This window comes from Zonotrichia leucophrys, chromosome 19 (genome assembly GCF_028769735.1).
Source record: "Zonotrichia leucophrys gambelii isolate GWCS_2022_RI chromosome 19, RI_Zleu_2.0, whole genome shotgun sequence".
NCBI classification, from domain to species: domain Eukaryota; kingdom Metazoa; phylum Chordata; class Aves; order Passeriformes; family Passerellidae; genus Zonotrichia; species Zonotrichia leucophrys.
In genome coordinates, this window is record NC_088188.1 from 6,093,345 (window position 1) to 6,114,955 (window position 21,611).

A 21,611-nucleotide genomic window follows, 5' to 3' on the forward strand; every position below is an offset into this window, starting at 1 on the left:
TTAAGCTTTTCACTTTCAGAACTGCAAGTGACCATGAAGTGCTTTAGGAACAGGCAGAACATCCAACAGTGTAACAGGGAAAACAGGTAATGCTAGGGAAAGTATTTTTAACAGGAACTGTACTTTTAAGAGGAGGGTTATTCCCCACCACAGTTCCTGGTGGGAGCACAACTTATCCAGGCTTTTCCAGTGATGCCCAGAAGGGTGTTTACTTTATCAGCCCCAAGGATTTGAGCAAGGTGTGATGTGGCAGCTCACTCCAATGGGAAAATGAGGGCTTGCACTTTGCATCAGTAAATACTTTTAAAATAATTATTATTTTCATGTAGCTGCCATGGCTTTGTAACTTGCCTGAGCCAGGCAGGGGGGAAAAGCCACAGGCCCTTCCTCTCATGGTTCAGCCATATTACAGCACAAAAAGAAACACCTGCAGAACACCCTGCCAAAATCAATTCTCACCTCCTCACCCTTCTACTCCAGCACTCAAACTCAACCAAAGCAAGATACTTCTAGAGAGAGAAGTTTATTTATAGACATTACATACGTTCAACACAACAATCAGCAAAACCAGTAAAACCCACGTTAGCTCATTCTGCTTAATTATTCACTCTTCCATTTTGTGCTAAATTAAATTGCGGCTGTGTAGTTGGATCACATCAGAGGCAGCTATGGCAGGAGTCAAGCCACAGAGATGACAGTGTGAATATATGAACTAACAAGATACCAGGCAGCTTTAAACTTTATTACTGAAGCTTTTTGTTTTTCCTTCATAGGTCAGTTCTTGCACGATGATGTTCAGCAGCCGCCTTGCACAGGCTTAGGACAAACCTGAAAGGGAAGGAGTTAATGTCAGTGAGTTTGGATCCCTGAATGGAAGGATAAACAGTTTTCTCAGTGAGTTCTGGACTCCTGAATGGAAGGGTAAGGAGGTATCTCAGTAAATTTTGGATTCCTGGATGGAAGGTGTTTTCCCTGCCACAGGTCAGATTTGTCAGGGTGTTCCATTTGCTGGGATATGCTGAGCTGCAGACATCAGCACTAGTGCACAGCTGCCTCCTTCCTCCTGGGACAGGATGGTTTTGTTATCCTCAGAGCTCTGCTAATGCCCCAAATGTGCTGCTGCCACTTTTCCAGTCATTTTCAATCCAAGCATCAGGAATTCACCCCTCTCCACCCCACAGGACCCAAACACAAAGCCCAACAGAACAGCAGCTGCTTTACCAGACTTCAGAGCACCTCCATCACTCCCCAGCTGCATCAAAGCCCCAGGACATCATTCCCATGATATTTTTACTGATTATCCCATTTAAGAGCTGCCTGCCAGCTCTGTGTACTTACCATTGGAAATCCTGCACTGCTTGAGCACCTCACTGAAGCCCTCACACAGCTTGAGGTCGGTCTGCTTCTGGGCACACTCCAGGAATTGTTTCATCTCATACTGGCAAGGACCTTGCTGCTGGGCAGCCTGAGCACCCTGGGGCTCCTGAAACACCAAATGGCTCCATAAGGACCCTTCCAACAAAGCCAAAGCATCCCCAGACTGCTTGCTGAGGGTTCTTCCCTGCATTTCAGTCAAAACCTTCCTTTTCTTAATGGAAAACAAGTGAAGGGCTAAAGTACAAAACAATTTTCCAGCAGAGGAATGCCACATTCAGAGCAGTTTTTTAAATTACAAACACTTGAGTGGTTTTGATACATTTGAGTAACTCTGGATGGCACCTGAGCAAAGGCCTCCCCAGCAAGGAGAGTCCTGGGACAGACCTGGAACATGGAAGTCCTGCCTGAATCAGAGGAATACAGCAGAAAATAACACCAACACCTTGCCACACATCCCTCTCCATCCCTCTGAACTCTTTTTAAGATGACTCATGGTGAGTTACCTTGGAGATTCAGTCTGTAGTTATACTCTATATATATATAGTTTTATATATAGATAGATCATATAAAGACTGTAAGCACCCCAGCTGTGACTCATGTGGTGTTTAAGGCTCCAGTAACTCCCTCAGCACAGAGCTGAGCTGCCATCAGTGTCCAGCCGTGCTTCCCCTCACCTGGTAAGTGACATCAGGCCTGGCAGCTTCAGAGCTGCCCCCTCCACTAAATCCTCCGGTGATGGCATGGCCGATGGTGTGTCCCACAGCCGAGCCCACGGCCACCCCGGCCGCAGTTGAGGCCATCTGGGCCATCAGCCCCGGCTGCTTCGGGGCCGGGGACGCCACGGCTGAAGGCGGAGCTGCTGCGGGGACAGAGGCCCGAGGAGCCGGAGCTGGAGACGGGACTCTCCTCGGGGGTGCCCGGCTGCGGGGACACAAAGAGAAACATCACTCCTTCATCATCATCATCATCATCGTGATCCCAAACCATGCCGGGCAGAGGCCACACGGCTGCAGGGTCTGGAGCCCGCTGCTCCTCCTGTGAGGCACGGAATGTCCCCAGCTGGAAGGGACACACAGTGTCACAGAGCGTGCTGCACAGGAGGCCCCAAGGATCACGCTGGGATTACACACAGCCCTGTTACACACTGAAGGAATGAACTCGCTGTTCTGGTAAGCGTCTTATGCAAGGCAGGGTCAGAGTTACAGGCTTCTTTCTGCTCACACGGCTGTTTTGGGGAAAAATACAACACGACCCAAAAGCGGTTGATCACCACGGTGCTGGTGTCCTGTCCCTGCGGCCGAGCAGACCCATTTCCATCCCCCAACCCCGCTCCGCTAACCCACGGCCAGCCCAACTCAAACCACCCGGGCGCTGCCACCACCCCGGCGCGTCACCCGCCCCCACAATGGCGGCCAGGCCCCTACGGCCTGCGCGGGGGACAGGGGAGAAGGAGAGGGGGCCCCGGCCGCCCTCACCTGGCGGGGGGCGGCACGCGGGACGTGCGGCTGCGGCTGCCCCTGGGCATGGCGGCGGGAGGCGGAGGGAGCCCCGGGCGGCGCGGAGGGAAGCGGAGGGAGCCCCGAGCGGCACGGCCTGGTCTGACAGCGGCACGCCGCCTCTGAAGGTCACCGCGGGCTGCGTCACTTCCGGGACGGCGCGCGCGGGGCGGGGCTGAACGGAGGTCACGCCCCCTCCGCCCGCCTGAGGCGCCGAGCGGGAGCGGCCGCGATGGCGGCGCTGGGAGTAAATAAATGAACATCTAAAGTGCGGTTAAACCCGAGCTTAGTGTCCGTTCGTAATAATAAACGTCTAAATAGCGATAGACTTGCGTCTGCCGGACCTTCAGCCACAATAAGCACCTAAATTGTGATAAATACGCGCGTGCAGGATCCTCGGTCACAATAAACACTTAAAGCGCATTAAGCCCGTCTTTGTAGGATCCTCGGTCATAATAAACACCTAAATAGGGTTAAACCCTCGTCTTTGTGGGTCTTTCAGGCACAATAAACACCTAAATAGAGATACATTCGCTCTTGTAGGATCCTGAGTCACAATAAACACCTAAATCTGTGAGGGACCATCAGTCGCAGTAAACTAAATCTGTGAGGGACAGTCGATGACAATAAACACCTAAATCTGTGAGGGATAGTCGGTCACAATAATAAACTCCTAAATCTGTGAGGGACAATCGGTCACAATAAACACCTATAGCACAATAAACCTACACCCATGCCACCTTCAGGCATAATAAACACCTAAAGCAAGATAAACCCGCACCCGTGGCACCTTGAGACACAATAAGCACCTAAATTGCCATGGAAAGAGTTCCAGCCTTCAGGGAATCGTTCTCTGAGGAAAAGGAGCCTCAAAAACCTCTCAGAATTCAGCCCTTTGGTGGAGTTACAGATTTGATTTTATTTCTATGGATTCATGGGATCCTCTGGAGCAAAAGGAGATCCCATCGATCCATAGAAACATCTACAAGGGGATGATCCTGGATTCTTTTTGGTGATGCCCAGCAACAGGATGAGGAGGAATAAACTAAAACACAACAAGTTTCACCTCAATATGAGAAAGAATTTTCTTATGTTGGGGTGGCAGAACTCTGAACCTGCAGTTTTCCTCTCTGGAGACATTCCAACCCCACCTGGATGTGTTCCTGTGTCACCTGCTCCAGGTGACCCTGCCTTCAATGTTCTCCCAACCATTCTGTGATTCTGTGATTTTCACCCCAAAAGAGAAGCCAGGGTCCCTCCTGCCCCCTCATCCCCACCCTTGGGCTGAGTCTCCTTGCTTTAGAGACACTGTCTACTTGGAGAAATTGATTTTTAAATTAATTTATTAATTATTGTGTTAATGAAGCTGTTTCTACACCCAGCAGCAATGATAAGGGATACCACAGTCAACAGTTATGATAATTTATGATAAAAAATTACTTGTTGGCAGTTTCTTCACTTAAAAAGGAGGTGAAAGACCAGACATTTCAACATCTTTTACATCAGAGGATGTAACTGTTGCCTGATGAAAGAAGTGCTAACATTGGGAGTTTATAGAGCAGGAGTACAGCTCAGAAAAGCAGTTGCTGACGAGAAAATTACCAGGAGATAAATATAAATGATAAACCAGGCTCAAAACAGGGACATCTGCAGAAGCTCAGACCACTGGTGTTGCTGCAGGACAGCTTCTCCTCCCTGCCTCTTGGCCTCTCTCCATCTCTGAGAGCAATAATTGAGCAATAATTTTGCTTTTCTAGAGTTCAAGCAACTCGTTTCTTAATGAGTGGTTTTCTCAATGCTCTTTAATTAATAATTCTCAATTTTCACTCTTTTTTTTTTTTGCTAGCAGAGCGGTTCTTGACGCTTGAAGTCATTTGGTGACCGCGTCCCTCTTGGGTTTGTTTTGTTTTGCAGAACAATGAGGGCAGGATGGCACTGCAGGCGGGATGAATGCTGCCATTGTGCTTTGTCCTGCTGCTTTCCTTGGGAAAACTCCAGAGCTCCCTTTTGTACCGGCTCACCCTCGCATCTGCTGATGCCCACAGCTCACAAGGATTCGGGGAAGGGCACAAGAACCAGTGGTGGCCATCCCAAAAAATCAGCAAAAATTGTTGTGGTGATGTTCACAGCGACCAAAGATTGTTTATTTTCAGCTGTTTCCTGTAAACCACAGGGATTAAATGGTTCTTTAACCACCAGCCAGGTGCTGACGCTTCTTTTGACAGAAAGGTGTGAAAAACGCCAATCACTTGTTTTCAAAATTTTAAAAGTTTAATAGTAATAAAATGGTTATAAAAATAGTAATATAATTAGAGTAATAATAATTTGGACGATTTGAATTAGGACAATATGAGACAATAAAAACAAAGAGTTACGGATGTCCGGGTACCTTTTCTGGGCAGCACAAGCCTGAAAAAGGACCCATGTTAACAAAGGAGTAACCATTAAAAACAACAGCCTGTTGCATATTCATACACATGATGCATAAATTCCATTCAAATACAGAATTCTGTCTGGTTGTGGTCAACTTCTTCCTCTGAATTCTAGCAGCACGTTTGAGGTGGGAAGGAGTTTGTTTCTTCTGATAAGAGGGCAATAAATTCTTTTTCTCTGAAAGATTTAGGTGTCCTGTGGTTGATATCTCGCTGCAAGTACTTTCTTTAAAAAAAAGTATCCTGCATAGCATAGTTTCTATTTTAACATTTTTTATAACCTAAAACTATATTTAACACACTACTTAAGAGAATTAATACAGCATTACTTTCTAACACCTCACATATAATATTCGTTTTAATATTTGCGAAAAGCCAGTCATAAAATATGCATTTTTCACAAAGATGTGAAAGAAACAAGATCCAGGCCTGATTTCGGGTTGTGTCCATCTGATTGTGACCCAACGTGGCAGAATGGGGTCCCAGATGTGGGAAATAAGTGATGAAATCCCATTGCTCAAGTGCGGCGCTGAGCGAGCCCTGGGGGAACCATCAGCAGCTGCTCCTGAGCCAAGTGGAGCTCAAGGCTGTGGTGTGAAAATAAAACTTTTAATAAAGATTCCTTCTATTGTCTGTCCAAATGACACATCCCAGACAATCTCATGGTGAGTTTGGGAGTGTACCAGGCACTCTGCACACCAGATGGGCTCTGGGCAGGATGTGGGAGTTTGGCACATTCTTCCCAAAATCACCAAAAAACCCCTGGAGAGCAGGGTTGAGGCTCACATCGCCTGAGCTGCGTGAAGTGACACATCATCCCTGAGGGTCAGCTCAGCCGGGGAGACTTTTTCGCATTTATTGGAACTGCCTGGTTTCCCCTGCGTCCCAGATCGGAGGGAAAAAACGTGAGGAAAAACCCATTTTCCTTTTGGAAAAGCCCATTTCCCTTTTGGAAAGCCCATTTTCCTTTTGGAAATGCCCATTTTCCTTTTGGAAATGCCCATTTTCCTGCTGGAAAAGCCCATTTTCCTGTTGGAAAAGCCCATTTCCCTTTTGGAAAGCCCATTTTCCTTTTGGAAATGCCCATTTTCCTTTTGGAAATGCCCATTTTCCTTTTGTAAAGCCCGTTTTCCTGCTGGAAATGCCCAGTTTTCTCTCTGGGTTCCGGGGGGCGGGCGCGGCGCTGTGAGGGGACCCTGCCGGGCTCGCGGCGGCCGCCAGGGGGCGCCGTGCCACGCCCCCCCCACCCCCGCCCAGGCCTGACGTGACGTCGTCGCGAGGCGCCACGTCCGGCGCGAGCGGCGAGGGGGCGTGGCCAGCGCGGGGGGAATGGGGAGGGGGCTGTGGCGCGCCCGCCCGCCCGACCAATGAGGGGCGCGCGCGCGTGCGCGGCTGGCCAATGAGAATCGCGCGCGTGCGCGGGGCGGGGCCGCGCCGGGCGCGCGTCGCGGGCTGAGGCGGAGGGACGGGGCCAAGATGGCGGCGCCCGTCCTGCTGCGGGTGTCGGTGCCGCGCTGGGAGCGGGTGGCGCGGTCCGCCGTGTGCGCCGCCGGCATCCTGCTGTCCCTGTACGCCTGCCACCTGGAGCGCGAGAAGGGCCGCGACAGCCACTACCAGGCCCTGTGCGACCTCAGCGAGCGGGTGCGCTGCTCCGCCGCCATCACCTCCAGGTGAGGCGCGGGTGGGAGCCGCCGCCGCCCCCGCGGGGGGAAGGGGCTGAGGGCTGCGGCAGCGCTGGGGACGGGTCCCGGAGCGCTGCCTCCGGTGCCTCGGGGCGTGCTGGGGGCCGGGCCGGTGCTCAGAGGGGCTGCGGGCCGGGCGGGGGCACGGAGGGGCCGGGGCAGGCGGGGACGGGGCAGCGCTCCCGGTGCGGGGCAGCCCCGGGGCTGGGGGGCCGCTGTGGGAACGGGGATTTTCGGGATCGCTACGGCCGCAGGGTGAGGCACCCGCAATTGCTGTGTTGTAATCAGTGGCAATTAGGTGGAGTGGCAGGCGTTTCAGTGGTAAAAGCTGAGCATAGTGCAGTGCTATGTGTGTGAGCAGTGGTAAGGACAACACAAACAAGTGCGATTGCGGGGGGCTCGCTTTGTTAGCGTTAATTGCAGTATCTGTGTTGCGTTCTCACTGGGACGAATCCTGGCAGCACAGGAGATGCTTTGGTGATCCAGAGGAAGTGCTTCATTCAAGGGAAGCTCGGATGCCTCTGCAGCACAAGCCCAGTCCAAATCCTGACTTATTTTGCAGATGTCCAGCCAGTTCAGCTGTTGTTTTCTAAAGGCCAAGGGCTCTTATTTCTGTCAGGAGAGTCATTGTATAAATGTCGTTCTTAAGGAAATCTATGTATTAAATCCTTCCTCTTTATTTTAATGACAATTTTGTTATTATTGTGTTAGTGCCTTCAGTTGAATGAATACTTGAGATTTCCTTTTTCCCCTCTTAGTGTAACCTGTGCAAAAGCTGTCACAGTTTTTTAGAGGTACTTGCTGTATCATCATAACAAGCCAGTTTGAGGGAGTATTCTCATCCTCTGTCAAGCTGGGAGCTGTGAAATTATTGAGGCAAAATATCCAGGGAGCTCTTTTTCCTAAATCCTCTTCTGTGGTGACAGAAGTGAGATTGTGTGACAGAGATCTGTATCTCTGGCCACCTGATATTGTGATTGAGAAAAGCCTTTAACTCTGCTTTTCTGTCTGCCTCAGGTCATGTTCAGTTTGTGAAGGTGCTTGTTCCTATCTCTGCTTGGGAAGTGGCCTGAAATGAGAAGTTTGGCTCTAACTAGGGAGAAAACTTCAATAAACTCACCAGATAAATTCAAATAATAAAAATTAAATTATGATTAGGCTGCTGAGTCTCATCAGGCATTTAACTTTGCTCACAGATACAAGGGTAAAAAGAGAATAAGAGAAATTCAAGCATTTAGTAATAGATAAAGGGGTAAAAAGAGAAAACAGAGACTGGAGCCTGTTCTTGTATAGAATTGGTCCCCCAACATCTTTTTGTTGTTGCAGCAAGTGCTCTCTTGTGACAGGGAATGGGATGTCACAGTTTTGATGGGTGTTTACTGAACACTTGGCAGAAGGAAATTACCTAAAGATATAATTGGAATTATTTCTAATTATGGAACCGAGCTCAGTAATTACAGCGTTCATTAGCAATGCTGCAGCTGACACGTTGAGTAAGACCTGGGAATCCTTGGCTGGAGGAATTGTGGATGAGAATGTGAGGAGTTGGGGATGAAATGCTCTCAGATCTGCCAGCAGTTGCTAGGAGAACCATGCCTGGAGTGAAGCACTGCAAATGCCAGGAGAGCTCGTGATCGTGTGAGCAGGTGGTGAAAGGAGTTTGTGCAAAAGGAACGTGCAAGTTCTGCTCACTCCAACCATATTTGGAGAAGAATTTGCTTTCCAGGCTGTGCAGGACACAGAGGGGGAGTTCTGCTTTAAAAGTAATGCAGGAGGGCAAGGCATTAAAGTTGGAAAGAAATTAATCTTATTTTCCACATTCCCACAGCTCCCATCCTCTGTTCTCTGTCAGTGTTCCTTGCTCCCACATCACCAAAGTTTCTCAGGAACTTCATTTCTAAAAGGAACTTTTAACCACATCTTAGATTTCACTGGGGTTGTAGAGTTTCAGTTTTGTGTTCCAGCTTTTTCACAGGTAGTTCAGATTTAACTCTACGTATCTTTTCTCATTGAGCTGTTACACTGTCAGTCCAAAATTAATTGATTCGTTTCAATTGTGTTCCACCTTTTTCTCAGGTAATTCAGATTTAACTTCCACATTCTCATTGAGCTGTTACACTGACAGAATTTAATGGATTAGCTAATTATTAGAGCTAACTCTGCAGAGTTAACTGGGTGAGAAACTTCTGTTCCAACTTTGGCATTTAGATGTTTCCTTGGGTTATGTGACTTTTTATCCAAGCTGGAATTGCTGATGGAACTTGGAATGTTACAATCTTCACATCTTGAGTTTTGACTCCAAGAGTGAACTGAACTTTAAAAAGCACTAAATGCTGTTAGGATTCATTTAAAATGCATAGAATAATTAGAATAAATTACTTTATTCCTTCCTGAGCTGACTTTTTCTGGTATTTTGGGCGGAGTTTTTTTCACCAGCTGTTGGTATTTCCAAGTCTTGCTTTTAAGCCAGATCTGGCATTGGCACAAGAGCAAGAGCAGAAATGTAAAGAGTGCCAGCATGCAGAGGGAGGAGCACAGAAAATCTCCTATCACAGCCTGACTCATGCAGAAGGTTATGTTGGAGAGATCCCTGCCCAGTATCCCTTACCCAAAACATGAATGGTCAGCATATTTCAAATTTTTATCAAGGGGAAAGTTCAGGAAATAGTTTAAAAATAAAATTTGCTAAGGAGTGGCTGATAATGGCAGGTATTAGGGCAATACCTCCCTAATTGCTGTAGTTATTTTAAATTAATTGCTGTCTGATAGTTGAGAATTATTAAGGGTCAAGAATGACTTATTTATAAACTAGATAATAGTTTTCCACTGAAAAATATTTTTGGTCTTGCTGTATTTTCACAGTGGGAATTAAAGTAATAAAACCCATTTCAAGTCCTACAGGTCATGCTCCAGCTTGAAATAAAATGTGACCTTTAAGTGGTAATGCAGAGACTCAGAGCCTTTGGCTTTGCTCTTTTCCATGCCCTGAGAGATTTTGGGATCTGCTAATCCATTTTTCCTTTGTTCCTCGATGAATTGGAGGATAAATGAGAGGTTTTGAATGACTTTAGCAGCCTGGCATGCATTAATGAATGCTGTGAGAGCCTCAAGACAGCAGCACAGACGAGCAAAGGGCACCTGGGTATCTTTAGCAATATTTGCAGCTGCGTCACTGAAGGGGTTTGGCAATAGTCAATATTGATCTTTGCCTGATTGCTGAAGGAGTTCTAGAGTGAAAATAGCATTTTGAGAAGCTGCATGTCATTGGTATTTCAGGAATTCCCTGTTCTGTTCGTGGGCAGAGTTTTGGATTGGTGTCTTGTGTTTGAGGCACTTGGGAAAGTTGTGGGAAATTCTGATGTGACAGAATGGTTTGGGCTGGAAGGGACCTTCAAGGTCATCTTGTCCCAGCCCCTGCCATGGGTGGGGACACTTTCCTCTATAATAAAATTGCACATCCACCTTGTGTTTCCTGTGGATGCACCAAAATATTCACCTGCAAATGCCTGTTACATGTGGGGTGTGCTGTGGGCAGCTCTGAAAGGGTGCCCTGTGACAGGTGTAGTGTTATTTTATAGTTCTGCCACATCCATAAATCACTTTAAACATCGAATTTACACCCTGTGTTCTGTTTGTGCTGCTGTAGAGCTGCTCCTCTGCAGATGGGTGGGAATTGCAGGTGAAACTGCCCCGTGCTGGTTTCTCAGCAGAGCACACCTTGCAGGGATCAAAGTGACAAAAACAGCCCCAATGTCCAAGGAAATGGGACATGGAGAAAACTCCCTGAGCTGATATTCTGTCCTGAGGCACCTCCTGTAAACTTCTTGTCTGTCAAGTTTGCTTAATTCCATTTAAAGAACATTATCTAGCAGTTATTCATATTTATAGCAATCAATTCCTGATATCCCAGGAGTTATTTTCCTTGCTGCACCTGCAAGCAAATATCCAGATGTGTTTGAGGTTTTCAGCTGCAAGTGTTAGTGAGTGCTGTAAGGTGTTAGGATAAGAAAAAGGGATTTTGGATTAGTGGGTTTGCTGTCTGAGGGAAGCTTGGAAAATCTCTGGTTTGGAGTTGGGCAGGGAGAAATAGGAGAAGCCAAATTCAGTGTAGTGTTATTGTATGGTTCTGCCACATCCATAAATCACTTTAAACACCGAATTTACACCCTGTGTTCTGTTTGTGCTGCTGTAGAGCTGCTCCTCTGCAGATGGGTGGGAATTGCAGGTGGAACTGCCCCGTGCTGGTTTCTCAGCAGAGCACACCTTGCTAGAGCTGCCCTGGTGCATCTTTACAGGGATCAAAGGGACAGAAACAACCCCAATGTCGAAGGAAATGGGACATGGAGAAAACTCCCTGAGCTGATGTTTAAACAGGTTCTGTTGTGGGTCACTCCTATAAACTTCTTGTGTATCAAGTTTGCTTAATTCCAATTAAAGAACATTATCTAGCAGTTATTCATATTTATAGCAATCAATTCCTGATATCCCAGGAGTTATTTTCCTTGCTGCACCTGCAAGCAAATATCCAGATGTGTTTGAGGTTTTCAGCTGCAAGTGTTAGTGAGTGCTGTAAGGTGTTAGGATAAGAAAAAGGGATTTTGGTTTCACTGGGTTTGCTGTCTGAGGGAAGCTTGGAAAATCTCTGGTTTGGAGTTGGGCAGGGAGAAATAGGAGAAGCCAAATTCAGTGTAGTGTTATTGTATGGTTCTGCCACATCCATAAATCACTTTAAACACCGAATTTACACCCTGTGTTCTGTTTGTGCTGCTGTAGAGCTGCTCCTCTGCAGATGGGTGGGAATTGCAGGTGGAACTGCCCCGTGCTGGTTTCTCAGCAGAGCACACCTTGCAGGGATCAAAGTGACAAAAACAGCCCCAATGTCCAAGGAAATGGGACATGGAGAAAACTCCCCATGCTGATATTCTTTCCTGAGGCAAGTCCTGTAAACTTCTTGTCTATCAAGTTTGCTTAATTCCAATTAAAGAACATCATCTAGCAGTTATTCATATTTATAGCAATAAATTCCTGATATCCCAGGAGGTTTTTCCTTGCTGCACCTACAAGCAAATATCCAGATATTTTTGAGGTCTTCAGCTGCAAGTGTTAGTGAGTGCTGTAAGGTGTCAGGATAAGAAAAAGGGATTCTGGATTCACTGGGTTTGCTGTCTGAGGGAAGCTTGGAAAATCTCTGGTTTGGAATTGGGCAGGGAGAAATTGGAGAAGCCAAATTCAGTGTAGTGTTATTGTATGGTTTCTGCCACATCCATAAATCACTTTAAACACCGAATTTACACCCTGTGTTCTGTTTGTGCTGCTGTAGAGCTGCTCCTCTGCAGATGGGTGGGAATTGCAGGTGAAACTGCCCCGTGCTGGTTTCTCAGCAGAGCACACCTTGCTAGAGCTGCCCTGGTGCATCTTTACAGGGATCAAAGTGACAAAAACAGCCCCAATGTCCAAGGAAATGGGACATGGAGAAAACTCCCCAAGCTGATATTCTGTCCTGAGGCAACTCCTGTAAACTTCTTGTGTATCAAGTTTGCTTAATTCCAATTAAAGAACATTATCTAGCAGTTATTCATATTTATAGCAATCAATTCCTGATATCCCAGGAGTTATTTTCCTTGCTGCACCTGCAAGCAAATATCCAGATGTGTTTGAGGTTTTCAGCTGCAAGTGTTAGTGAGTGCTGTAAGGTGTTAGGATAAGAAAAAGGGATTTTGGATTAGTGGGTTTGCTGTCTGAGGGAAGCTTGGAAAATCTCTGGTTTGGAATTGGGCAGGGAGAAATAGGAGAAGCCAAATTCAGTGCAGTGTAGTGTTATTGTATGGTTCTGCCACATCCATAAATCGCTTTAAACACCGAATTTACACCCTGTGTTCTGTTTGTGCTGCTGTAGAGCTGCTCCTCTGCAGATGGGTGGGAATTGCAGGTGAAACTGCCCCGTGCTGGTTTCTCAGCAGAGCACACCTTGCTAGAGCTGCCCTGGTGCATCTTTACAGGGATCAAAGGGACAGAAACAACCCCAATGTCCGAGGAAATGGGGCATGGAGAAAACTCCTTGAGCTGATATTCTGTCCTGAGGCAACTCCTGTAAACTTCTTGTGTATCAAGTTTGCTTAATTCCAATTAAAGAACATTATCTAGCAGTTATTCATATTTATAGCAATCAATTCCTGATATCCCACGAGTTATTTTCCAGTGCTCACACAAACATGTTAATTTTTGCTTTCCATAAATATATAATTTCCAGCTTGATTGGAATTTCTAATAGGGCTAGGAATTATTCTGCTGGGTGCACAGTAAATTTAACAAAGTGCTTATAATTCAAACTTGGGCTTCATTTATGGTAGCTTAATAGAAAAGATTATTAAGGAAGGAATAGAAGGAATCTGTGCTGTTGGTTTATATCTTGGATAGCCAGAGCTTCTGTAAAGGCTGCTATAAAATAATTATATTTAATAATTATCCACTGTCTGCTTAATATTTTGCTGATCTAGACACTGAGAGTTTTTACAGACTCTATCTGAAGCAGAGCTGGAGGATATATAGAAGAAAACCTCATTTGGTTATGCTAAATGCTGCTAATAGATTTAAACATGAAATTAAGTGTATCAACATTTTTGAGCACTCCTGGCAAGTTTACCAATGGGAATTTTTAATCTTCTTTTTTGTGGCTTCTAATTGAAGGCTTTTACTTAATTTATTAAGACTGTTAAGAGTGGCCTTGAAGCCATGAATTAGATTTAATCCAAAATCCTGTGGTGAAGCTGGAAAGAAGTTGCAACCAAAGTTTCTTAACCTGCTGCAGATCCTTTGACTTTTCTATGAGCTTTTCACTGAGGGCAGGGGGTGAGCTCTGCTCCCCTCTCAGAACTTTCATTCTGGACCAGGAATTATCTCAGAATTCCAGTGGTGCTTAAGGAAATGTGCACATCACTTATCAGTTTTTGGTTTTGATAAAATTTGATTTATTGTTTCCTCTAGGTTACAGAGGGGTAAGGGGTGCTTGCTGTTGATAACAAAATAATGCTCATGGGATGAGAAATAATCCTGAAATGAGAGGAAGCAACTACTGCTTAAGTAATTACTACTACTACCCAAAACCACCCAAATTTGAATTCTTTCCTTGCAGTTTGAGTACAGAATCTTTGTTCTTGTTTGCCCTTTTGCACCAAACCCAACAACAGAGAGAATTGTGTTGGCAAAGCTGCTGCACAAATGCAGATTTGGGATCAGAGAAGCCTTTGAATAATCTGGTCCCCTGAGGGATTTGGTTGCATTTCCAAGCAGTCCTTGGGGACACTGGAATGAAACCTGGGAATTTTGTCCTTTTTTCAAGGCATGCTGGAGCTGTCACTGAATCCAGTGGGGTTCTTTCCATGGTAAATGGAAATCCAGGGCTTGGTTCAGTTCTGGGCATAAAAACCAGGGGGTTTCCAGGTGAAATCCAGGGGATGGGGTTCTGCTCATCACCAGGGCTGGTGGTTGAGGTCAGAAATGCTCAGAAAACATCTGGGACACCCAGGAAGCCTCAGGGGAGGCTGCCAGGGGTTGGTGCAGGTGAAACCCCAGTTCAGGAGTTCCAGCTGATCCTTAGGTGTAACCATGACGTGTTATGGAAAATCCTTTCCTTAGGATTTTTACTCCTGAGAAGCTGAGAGGCCTCAGGAACCAAATGTAAACATTGATTATCTGCTGCTGTGGAATGCAACAGGTGCATCTTGATTGGCTCATGTGGTTGTTTCTAATTAATGGCCAATCACAGTCAGCTGGCTCGGACTCTCTGGGACACAAACCTTTGTTATCATTCTTTCTTTTTCTATTCTTAGCCAGCCTTGTGATGAAATCCTTTCTTCTATTATTTTAGTATAGTTTTAATGTAATATATATCATAAAATAATAAATCAGCCTTGTGAACCATGGAGTCAGATCCTCATCTCCTCCCTCACCCTCAGAGCCCTGTCAGCACGGTCACAGTGATGTCTTGATGGTTGAGAGAAGTTCTCAAGGGCCAAGGGTTTGATGGGTTTATAAAAGGCTAACCCCAATGTTAATGGTCCAGTCTTTTATTATTAATGAGGGTGTAGGACAGGATCTGAACCTTCCTGATTTAGGGACAACCACTCATTGATAGGTTTAGGGTAGTTTGTAATCAATCCTTAGGGCCTGGGTGTCCTGCAGGAGCTGCTGTGAGAGATGAGAAACCAAGGTCCCCTGAGCTGAACCAGAGCCCTCATCCTCAGACCCCTGTGAGCACCATCACACTTAAGGACAGTGGAGGCCAAGGAAGGATCATAATTGGGAATTATCTCTGATAAAATTGTTCAGAACATCTGCAGGCAGCTGTGAGAGCTGGGGTGGCTGCAGAAACACCCCAGCATTTCCTACAGGGGGACCCTGCTCCAACTCCTGGCTGAACAAACCCTTTCTGCTTGCTTTGTTTGACTTGGTGGGTTTGGCAGCAATGGAATTCTGCTGCTTTTGGAGCCGGTGCTGACAGCTCAGAACTTGTAACTTGTTCAACTGGAAGGGTGTTTGCTTGCCCTCTAAAATGTTTGAGATGCTGGTGGACTAAATGAGGTTCTTGTGTTCCCTTTTAGCATTTTCTGTGCTAAATTATGTTAAAATGTTTCAAGTGTGTCCTGTTTTGGAACACAGAGGATGTTCATAATTGTGCAAAAGAGATTGAAATGATTTTAGTGATGTAAAAGTGTCAGATTTTATTGGAGGTACATCACTTGTGAAGCACAGTGACTTCAATTCTTTTTATCTTCCTGTTAAGAAGTAACAATTGCACACAAATACTGCTTCAAACTTCTGAAAATGCAACATTGCTGAGCTTTGTGAAGGACCTCAAACCAAAAGGGGCATTGTGTAGAGGGTGGGTAATAAAATTTCTAAACCTCCTTTTGATAAAAGAGGACAGAAAATCACTGCAATGTTCAATTGTAGATGTTGGGAAAGGAGATGAATCATTTAATTTTCAATTTCTTGAATCACTTTTTAACATTTTAAAGAACATTGAGAGTGGTACATGCAGATAGGGAGGGAAACTGAGTTACAAAGATATCTTAAAGGTTTGTTCCTTGTAATTAGCTGAGATTGCTTTTGATTTTTAATAGCAGTGAAACTGGGGTGTGGTGAGAGTGGGTTTGGCCCCTGAGTGTGTCAGAGCTCTGAGTCACCTGGGGTGACAGTGACCTGGATCTGCTGCTCCTCGGGGATGGAGCCACCAGGCAGAGGCAGGACAGGCAGCAGAAATCAGGCTCTGCTTTCATCCTGCTCTGCAGGCAGCTCTGTACATCCTGCAGCTCATTGTGTTTACATTCTGTACCAAAAAATAATCATGCAAATGATAACACTTCTTCTAAATTACATTTTTTTTTGTAAAATGCAGGTTACATTAAATACTTCTGACTTTTTTTTTTTTTGCTTATCTTGCTATTAGGACTTTCTTCTTTGCCATATTTTTTTAGACTTTGAAGTTTTCATCACTCAGGCAATTCACACCTGAGTCTGGTGTGAAAATGAACACTCTCTGCTCAGTTCTCATCCTTCCTCCACTTGCTGGCAGAAGTTCCTGGTTCATTGTGAGTTTTACAATGTTCATAAAATCAGGAGACAATTTAGACTTTTCAGCAGGGAAATGAGATGGGAATGGGAATATACAAAATAAATCTATAAAGTCTAAATACTTTGCTTTTCATTTGATGCAGAACACTTGCTCCCACTCCAACCCTTATAAGGCTGGGAAAAGTGTTGTGTGCTAAAGCCCAGGCTGCTGAGCTGGCTCCAAGTGTGTGCAGTAAGATGTGAGATTAGACCTGAAATTCAATCCTTGGTGTCCTCAAAGCTGCTACAAGGCCAACAAGACACTTCATGAACTCCTGCATGTGGAAAAAGCTTTCCCTGTGCTCTGACCTTGCAGCTCTGCACAGATCAGTGCAGGGCTCTGACTCTGGCCAGGGCTGGGACTCGTTATCCCTCCTCTGGCAACATTTGATTATTCTGCAGAGCAGCTGCAGGGTCAGGGTCTGTAAAATGCCATTTCTGATATTACAAGTCCTGTAAAATGCCATTTCTGATATTTCTAAGTTCTGTAAAATGCCTTCTCTGATATTTCAAGTCCCATAAAATGCCATTTCTGACATTTCAAGTCCTGTAAAATGCCATTTCTGATATTTGAAGCTGCTCTCAGATCTCAGGATGTGAGAGCACTCAGGTAGGGCTGGATTCAGCATCCTGCCCTTGGTTGGAGTTAGGCTGATGCTGAACCTTTGCCTGCTTCAGGTTGTGCAAGAAAACCTGAATGTGTTCAAATCATTTTAATGTCACCCTGACATGAATTCTCAACAATGAACTGAACTTGGGCATGGCAGGCTGAAGCATCTATAAATGTAATAAAATAATAAATATAGAAAAATAAATAAACTATTAAATATAAAAAGTAGTAGTTTTATATACTACACTATGTAGCATATACTAAACTACATATATATACTATACTATGTAGTTTTAGTAGTATATACTACTAAAGTATATATACTAAACTATTTTATATACTACTATGATAATTTCTTAAATGTGTTTGTGTGGCTCTTTAATTCAGCCTTTGGAATTTGGACACCACAAGACAATTGTTACATGTGCTGTGACTATCAGGAAAGCTAAAAAAATTAACATTTCTCACTTAAAATCCAGATAACATTTGAGCTGTGGAGGGAAATCTCACCATAACTGAGATTTTTTTGTAATTCTTTGTAATTTCCACAGCCCCAGAGCTGCCCTGGGGTGAGAGCAGAGAGAGCCAGGCAGTTCTGCTGCTTTTCCTGGCAGCTCTGGGATGCTGAGGCTCTGTCCTCTGGAAAAGCATTCTGTGCTGCCTTGAAGCTTAATATTGGCACAAAAGTTTCACTTGTAAAAGATTTGAGACCAAACTAACTGAAATTGTTTAATTTTTGACTGTACAGTAAATCTGCTTTCTAAGAACTGGGACCTGCTGGGTTTCTTGGGGAGAAGAGCACAAGAGTATTAATAGTAAATTCAGACTTAGGCTGCAATTAAAATAATGAGATTTGCACAGATGGCTGTGAGACTAGAAAGTCTTAAATTATCCTTATAGTGGTGCCTCTTTCTGTGAGAAAAATGTGATGTGGGGTGAGTGACAGCAGCACCATTCCTACCTGAGCTGTGTTAGCAGGGCCATTGCCTCTGGGACAGGAAATTCCTAAAACTGCACTTTCCTTGGAGTTCCTGCTGCTGCAGGATGAGGATTGGCACTTTTTTACCTTGCTAATGTGAAGCAAACCTTTCATTTGTTTGCTTGGCTTGATGCTCCAAAAATCTGCTGGCAGATATCCCAGTGTGCTCCTGTGAGTTAAATTACCTGGGAGTAACAAAATAACTTCATATTTTCAAGTGACACTAATAAATAGGGTTCTCACTTTGCTTTTTACAAATAATGGCATGATCTGCCTTAGGGCATGGAATTAATGGTTTCTGGCACAAACACAATTGCTAATTTAATCTTTGCTCCTCCTTTTGTAGGGCTTGTGCTGCTTTCTGCCTCAGCACTGAAAGGTGAAAGTCACTTTGTGGGGATTTCAGGAGCTGGTTCAAAGTGTCCCACTGTGCAAGAGCTCCCACAAACGAGGGCTGGGGATCTTGTGACGGTGCCATGCTCAGCTCGTGTGCTTGACAGATTTGGGTTCCTCCTGAGGTGCAGATTTATGGCCTGATTCTTCTCCTGCTCTGATGCAGACAAAGGGAGTGGAACAAATCCTTGCCTCAGCTTTGTAGTGACCTTGTGTCCAATTGACTGTGGTGCAGGCTCACAGACATCTCTTCATGAAAATCCTTTCCTTAGGATTTTTCCTCCTGAGAAGCTGAGAGACCTCAGGAACAAAATGTAAACATTGATTATCTGCTGCTGTGGAATGCAACAGGTGCATCTGGGATTGGTCTCGTGTTTGTTTGTAATTAATGGCCAATCACAGTCAGCTGGCTCGGACTCTCTGAGCCACAAACCTTTGTTATTCATTCCTTTCTGTTCTTAACCAGCCTTCTGAGAGGAAACCTTCTCCTCTGTTCTTTTAGTATAGTTTTAATATAATATATATCATCAAATAATAAATCAGCCTTCTGAAACATGGAGTCAGATCCTCATCTCTTCCCTCACCCTCAGACCCCTGTGAACACCTCACAGTGCAGAGCTGCTAAAGCTGCCACTGGGGGAAGGAAATGTTTGTGTGACAAAACAGCTCCAAACTCCTTGGGAAGCAGAGCTGGTGTTCAGTGAATTTCCCTCAGCAGTTCCTGGTGTGTCAAACAACTTCAATAAATCTGTGCCCAGTGCTCCCCCTGTTGCTGCTTGGTTTTCCAGGAGAGCACCACATAAATCATGTCAGAATTTGTGTTCTTTTCTTTCCCCAGGAGCCCTGAAGTGGAAATGCTGCAGGAAAGCAGGAGGTGGGCAAATCAGAGTTAATTCATTTCCCTGTTTTACAGATGGGGTCGAGGATTCGGTCTCTTGGGTTCCATCTTTGGAAAGGACAGTGCAATAAATCAGTCCAACAGTGTTTTTGGCCTGGTGTTTTATATACTACAAATGCTACTTGGTAAGTATTCATTCACTTCAGAGCCTGCAAGCAGGGCTGTGGGGATGGAGGAGGAGAGCAATATCCATTGCACAATCTGCAGGAAACCAGATAAATGCTTCTGATTTTATATCTTGGGGGTTTTTTTTAGCAGCACTCTAATGATACATCTGTCCAAAGGGCTTAAAACCCAACTGATAACAAGAGTAATTGCATTTCCTCCTGATATGCTATTAATAATCCAAGTGTGAAGACAGTTTCTGTGCTGGTATTTTCACTCCAGTAAATTTGGCATTGGATTGCATGGTGGAAAAGAGAGGGAATAAAAATGGAATGGGCAAGTTTTGGAGGAGTAATGGAGAGAGCAGGCAAAAAAAGTGCATGAAATATAATTTTATATATTTCTTAGTAACTCTGTGGTTTGCTACAAAGCTGTTAATCCTGACAGAAATAACCTGACCACGAATTTTCCTATAACTCAGGAATATGAGGATGGTTAATCCTACACACACTCCTTATCCTAGGGCTGTCAGACAGAGCCTTAGATACTCCTCTCCAAATACCCAGCTGGCATTTTAACCAGAATTTTGTGTAACTCTTGCTGAGGGGCTGAGTTTGAATTCAGTTTTGCTCCTCTCCAATACCCAGGTGTTATTTTAACCAGAATTTTGTGTAACTCTTGCTGAGTGACTGAGCTTGAATTGAGTTTTGCTCCTCTCCAAATACCCAGCTGTTATTTTAACCAGAATTTTGTGTAACTGTTGCTGAGGGGCTGAGTTTGAATTGAGTTTTGCTCCTCTCCAAATGCCCAGGTGTTATTTTAACCAGAATTTTGTGTAACTCTTGCTGAGTTTGAATTCAGTTTTGCTCCTCTCCAAATGCCCAGGTGTTATTTTAACCAGAATTTTGTGTAATTCTTGCTGAGGGGCTGAGTTTGAATTCAGTTTTGCTCCTCTCCAAATACCCAGGTGTTATTTTAACCAGAATTTTGTGGAACTGTTGCTGAGTGGCTCAGTTTGAATTGAGTTTTGCTCCTCTCCAATACCCAGGTGGCATTTTAATCAAAATTTTGTGGAACTCTTGCTGAGTTTGAATTCAGTTTTGCTCCTCTCCAAATACCCAGGTGTTATTTTAACCAGAATTTTGTGTAACTCTTGCTGAGTGGCTGAGTTTGAATTCAGTTTTGCTCCTCTCCAATACCCAGGTGTTATTTTAACCAGAAGCTGAGTGGCTCAGTTTGAATTGAGTTTTGCTCCTCTCCAATACCCAGGTGTTATTTTAACCAGAATTTTGTGTAACTTGCTGAGTGACTGAGTTTGAATTCAGTTTTGCTCCTCTCCAATACCCAGGTGGCATTTTAACCAAAATTTTGTGTAACTCTTGCTGAGTTTGAATTCAGTTTTGCTCCTCTCCAATACCCAGGTGTTATTTTAACCAGAAGCTGAGTGGCTGAGCTTGAATTGAGTTTTGCTCCTCTCCAATACCCAGCTGTTATTTTAACCAGAATTTTGTGTGACTCTTCCTGAGGGGCTGAGCTTGAATTGAGCTTTGCTCTGTGTGGAGAGGGGTGAGTAACTTTGTCTCTCTCGTTGCAGGTATGACAGCAAGTGCAGTAGCAGCTCTGATCCTCATGACATCCTCCATAGTGTCTGTAGTAGGGTCCCTGTACTTGGCATACATCCTGTACTTCGTGCTGAAGGAATTTTGCATTGTCTGCGTGCTCACATATTTGCTGAACTTCATTCTCTTTATCATCAACTACAAACGACTAGTTTATTTGAACGAGGCCTGGAAGAGGCAACTCCAACCCAAACAGGAATAACCCCTGCTGGAACTTTTGACTGACAGTCTGAAGACCCAACTTCCATTAAGTTTATTTTGCAGTAATTTTTTTATTCTCCATATCAGACACTTTTTGCCCCCCTCTTTCCCCCCCCCCCCCCACCACGAGAATCATAATGGAAATTTTGAATGATAAATTTCAAGGGGCCCCAGATAATTTCTCTGTGCTAATCTTCAGTTTCAATG

The 21,611-nt window shown here is 44.8% G+C and overlaps 2 protein-coding genes across 2 annotated transcripts; one reads left to right on the forward strand and one right to left on the reverse strand.

Moving 5' to 3' along the window:
- Nucleotides 1–504: 504 nt before the first annotated feature.
- Nucleotides 505–3,018, reverse strand: CHCHD2 (coiled-coil-helix-coiled-coil-helix domain containing 2). The gene is made up of 4 exons (XM_064729509.1): nt 2,853–3,018; nt 2,052–2,298; nt 1,339–1,483; nt 505–828 (listed from the first exon to the last, which is right to left on the reverse strand). The coding sequence occupies exons 1-4, from the start codon at nt 2,900–2,902 to the stop codon at nt 818–820; spliced, it is 453 nt and encodes a 150-aa protein (XP_064585579.1). The 5' UTR covers nt 2,903–3,018; the 3' UTR covers nt 505–817.
- A 3,730-nt stretch (nt 3,019–6,748) lies between these two features.
- On the forward strand, nt 6,749–21,546 carry VKORC1L1 (vitamin K epoxide reductase complex subunit 1 like 1). The gene is made up of 3 exons (XM_064729038.1): nt 6,749–6,975; nt 19,495–19,604; nt 21,179–21,546. The coding sequence occupies exons 1-3, from the start codon at nt 6,782–6,784 to the stop codon at nt 21,403–21,405; spliced, it is 531 nt and encodes a 176-aa protein (XP_064585108.1). The 5' UTR covers nt 6,749–6,781; the 3' UTR covers nt 21,406–21,546.
- Nucleotides 21,547–21,611: the final 65 nt, after the last annotated feature.

Coding starts and splice junctions, on each gene's coding strand:
- CHCHD2 (XM_064729509.1), bottom strand. CDS start 2,902: ATGCCCAGGGGCAGCCGCAGCCGCACGTCCCGCGTGCCGCCCCCCGCC. Junction 2,299..2,852: donor CGCGTGCCGCCCCCCGCCAG/GTGAGGGCGGCC, acceptor GTGTCCCCGCAG/CCGGGCACCCCCGAGGAGAG. Junction 1,484..2,051: donor GGCCTGATGTCACTTACCAG/GTGAGGGGAAGC, acceptor TTGGTGTTTCAG/GAGCCCCAGGGTGCTCAGGC.
- VKORC1L1 (XM_064729038.1), top strand. CDS start 6,782: ATGGCGGCGCCCGTCCTGCTGCGGGTGTCGGTGCCGCGCTGGGAGCGG. Junction 6,976..19,494: donor TCCGCCGCCATCACCTCCAG/GTGAGGCGCGGG, acceptor CCTGTTTTACAG/ATGGGGTCGAGGATTCGGTC. Junction 19,605..21,178: donor TATACTACAAATGCTACTTG/GTAAGTATTCAT, acceptor CTCTCGTTGCAG/GTATGACAGCAAGTGCAGTA.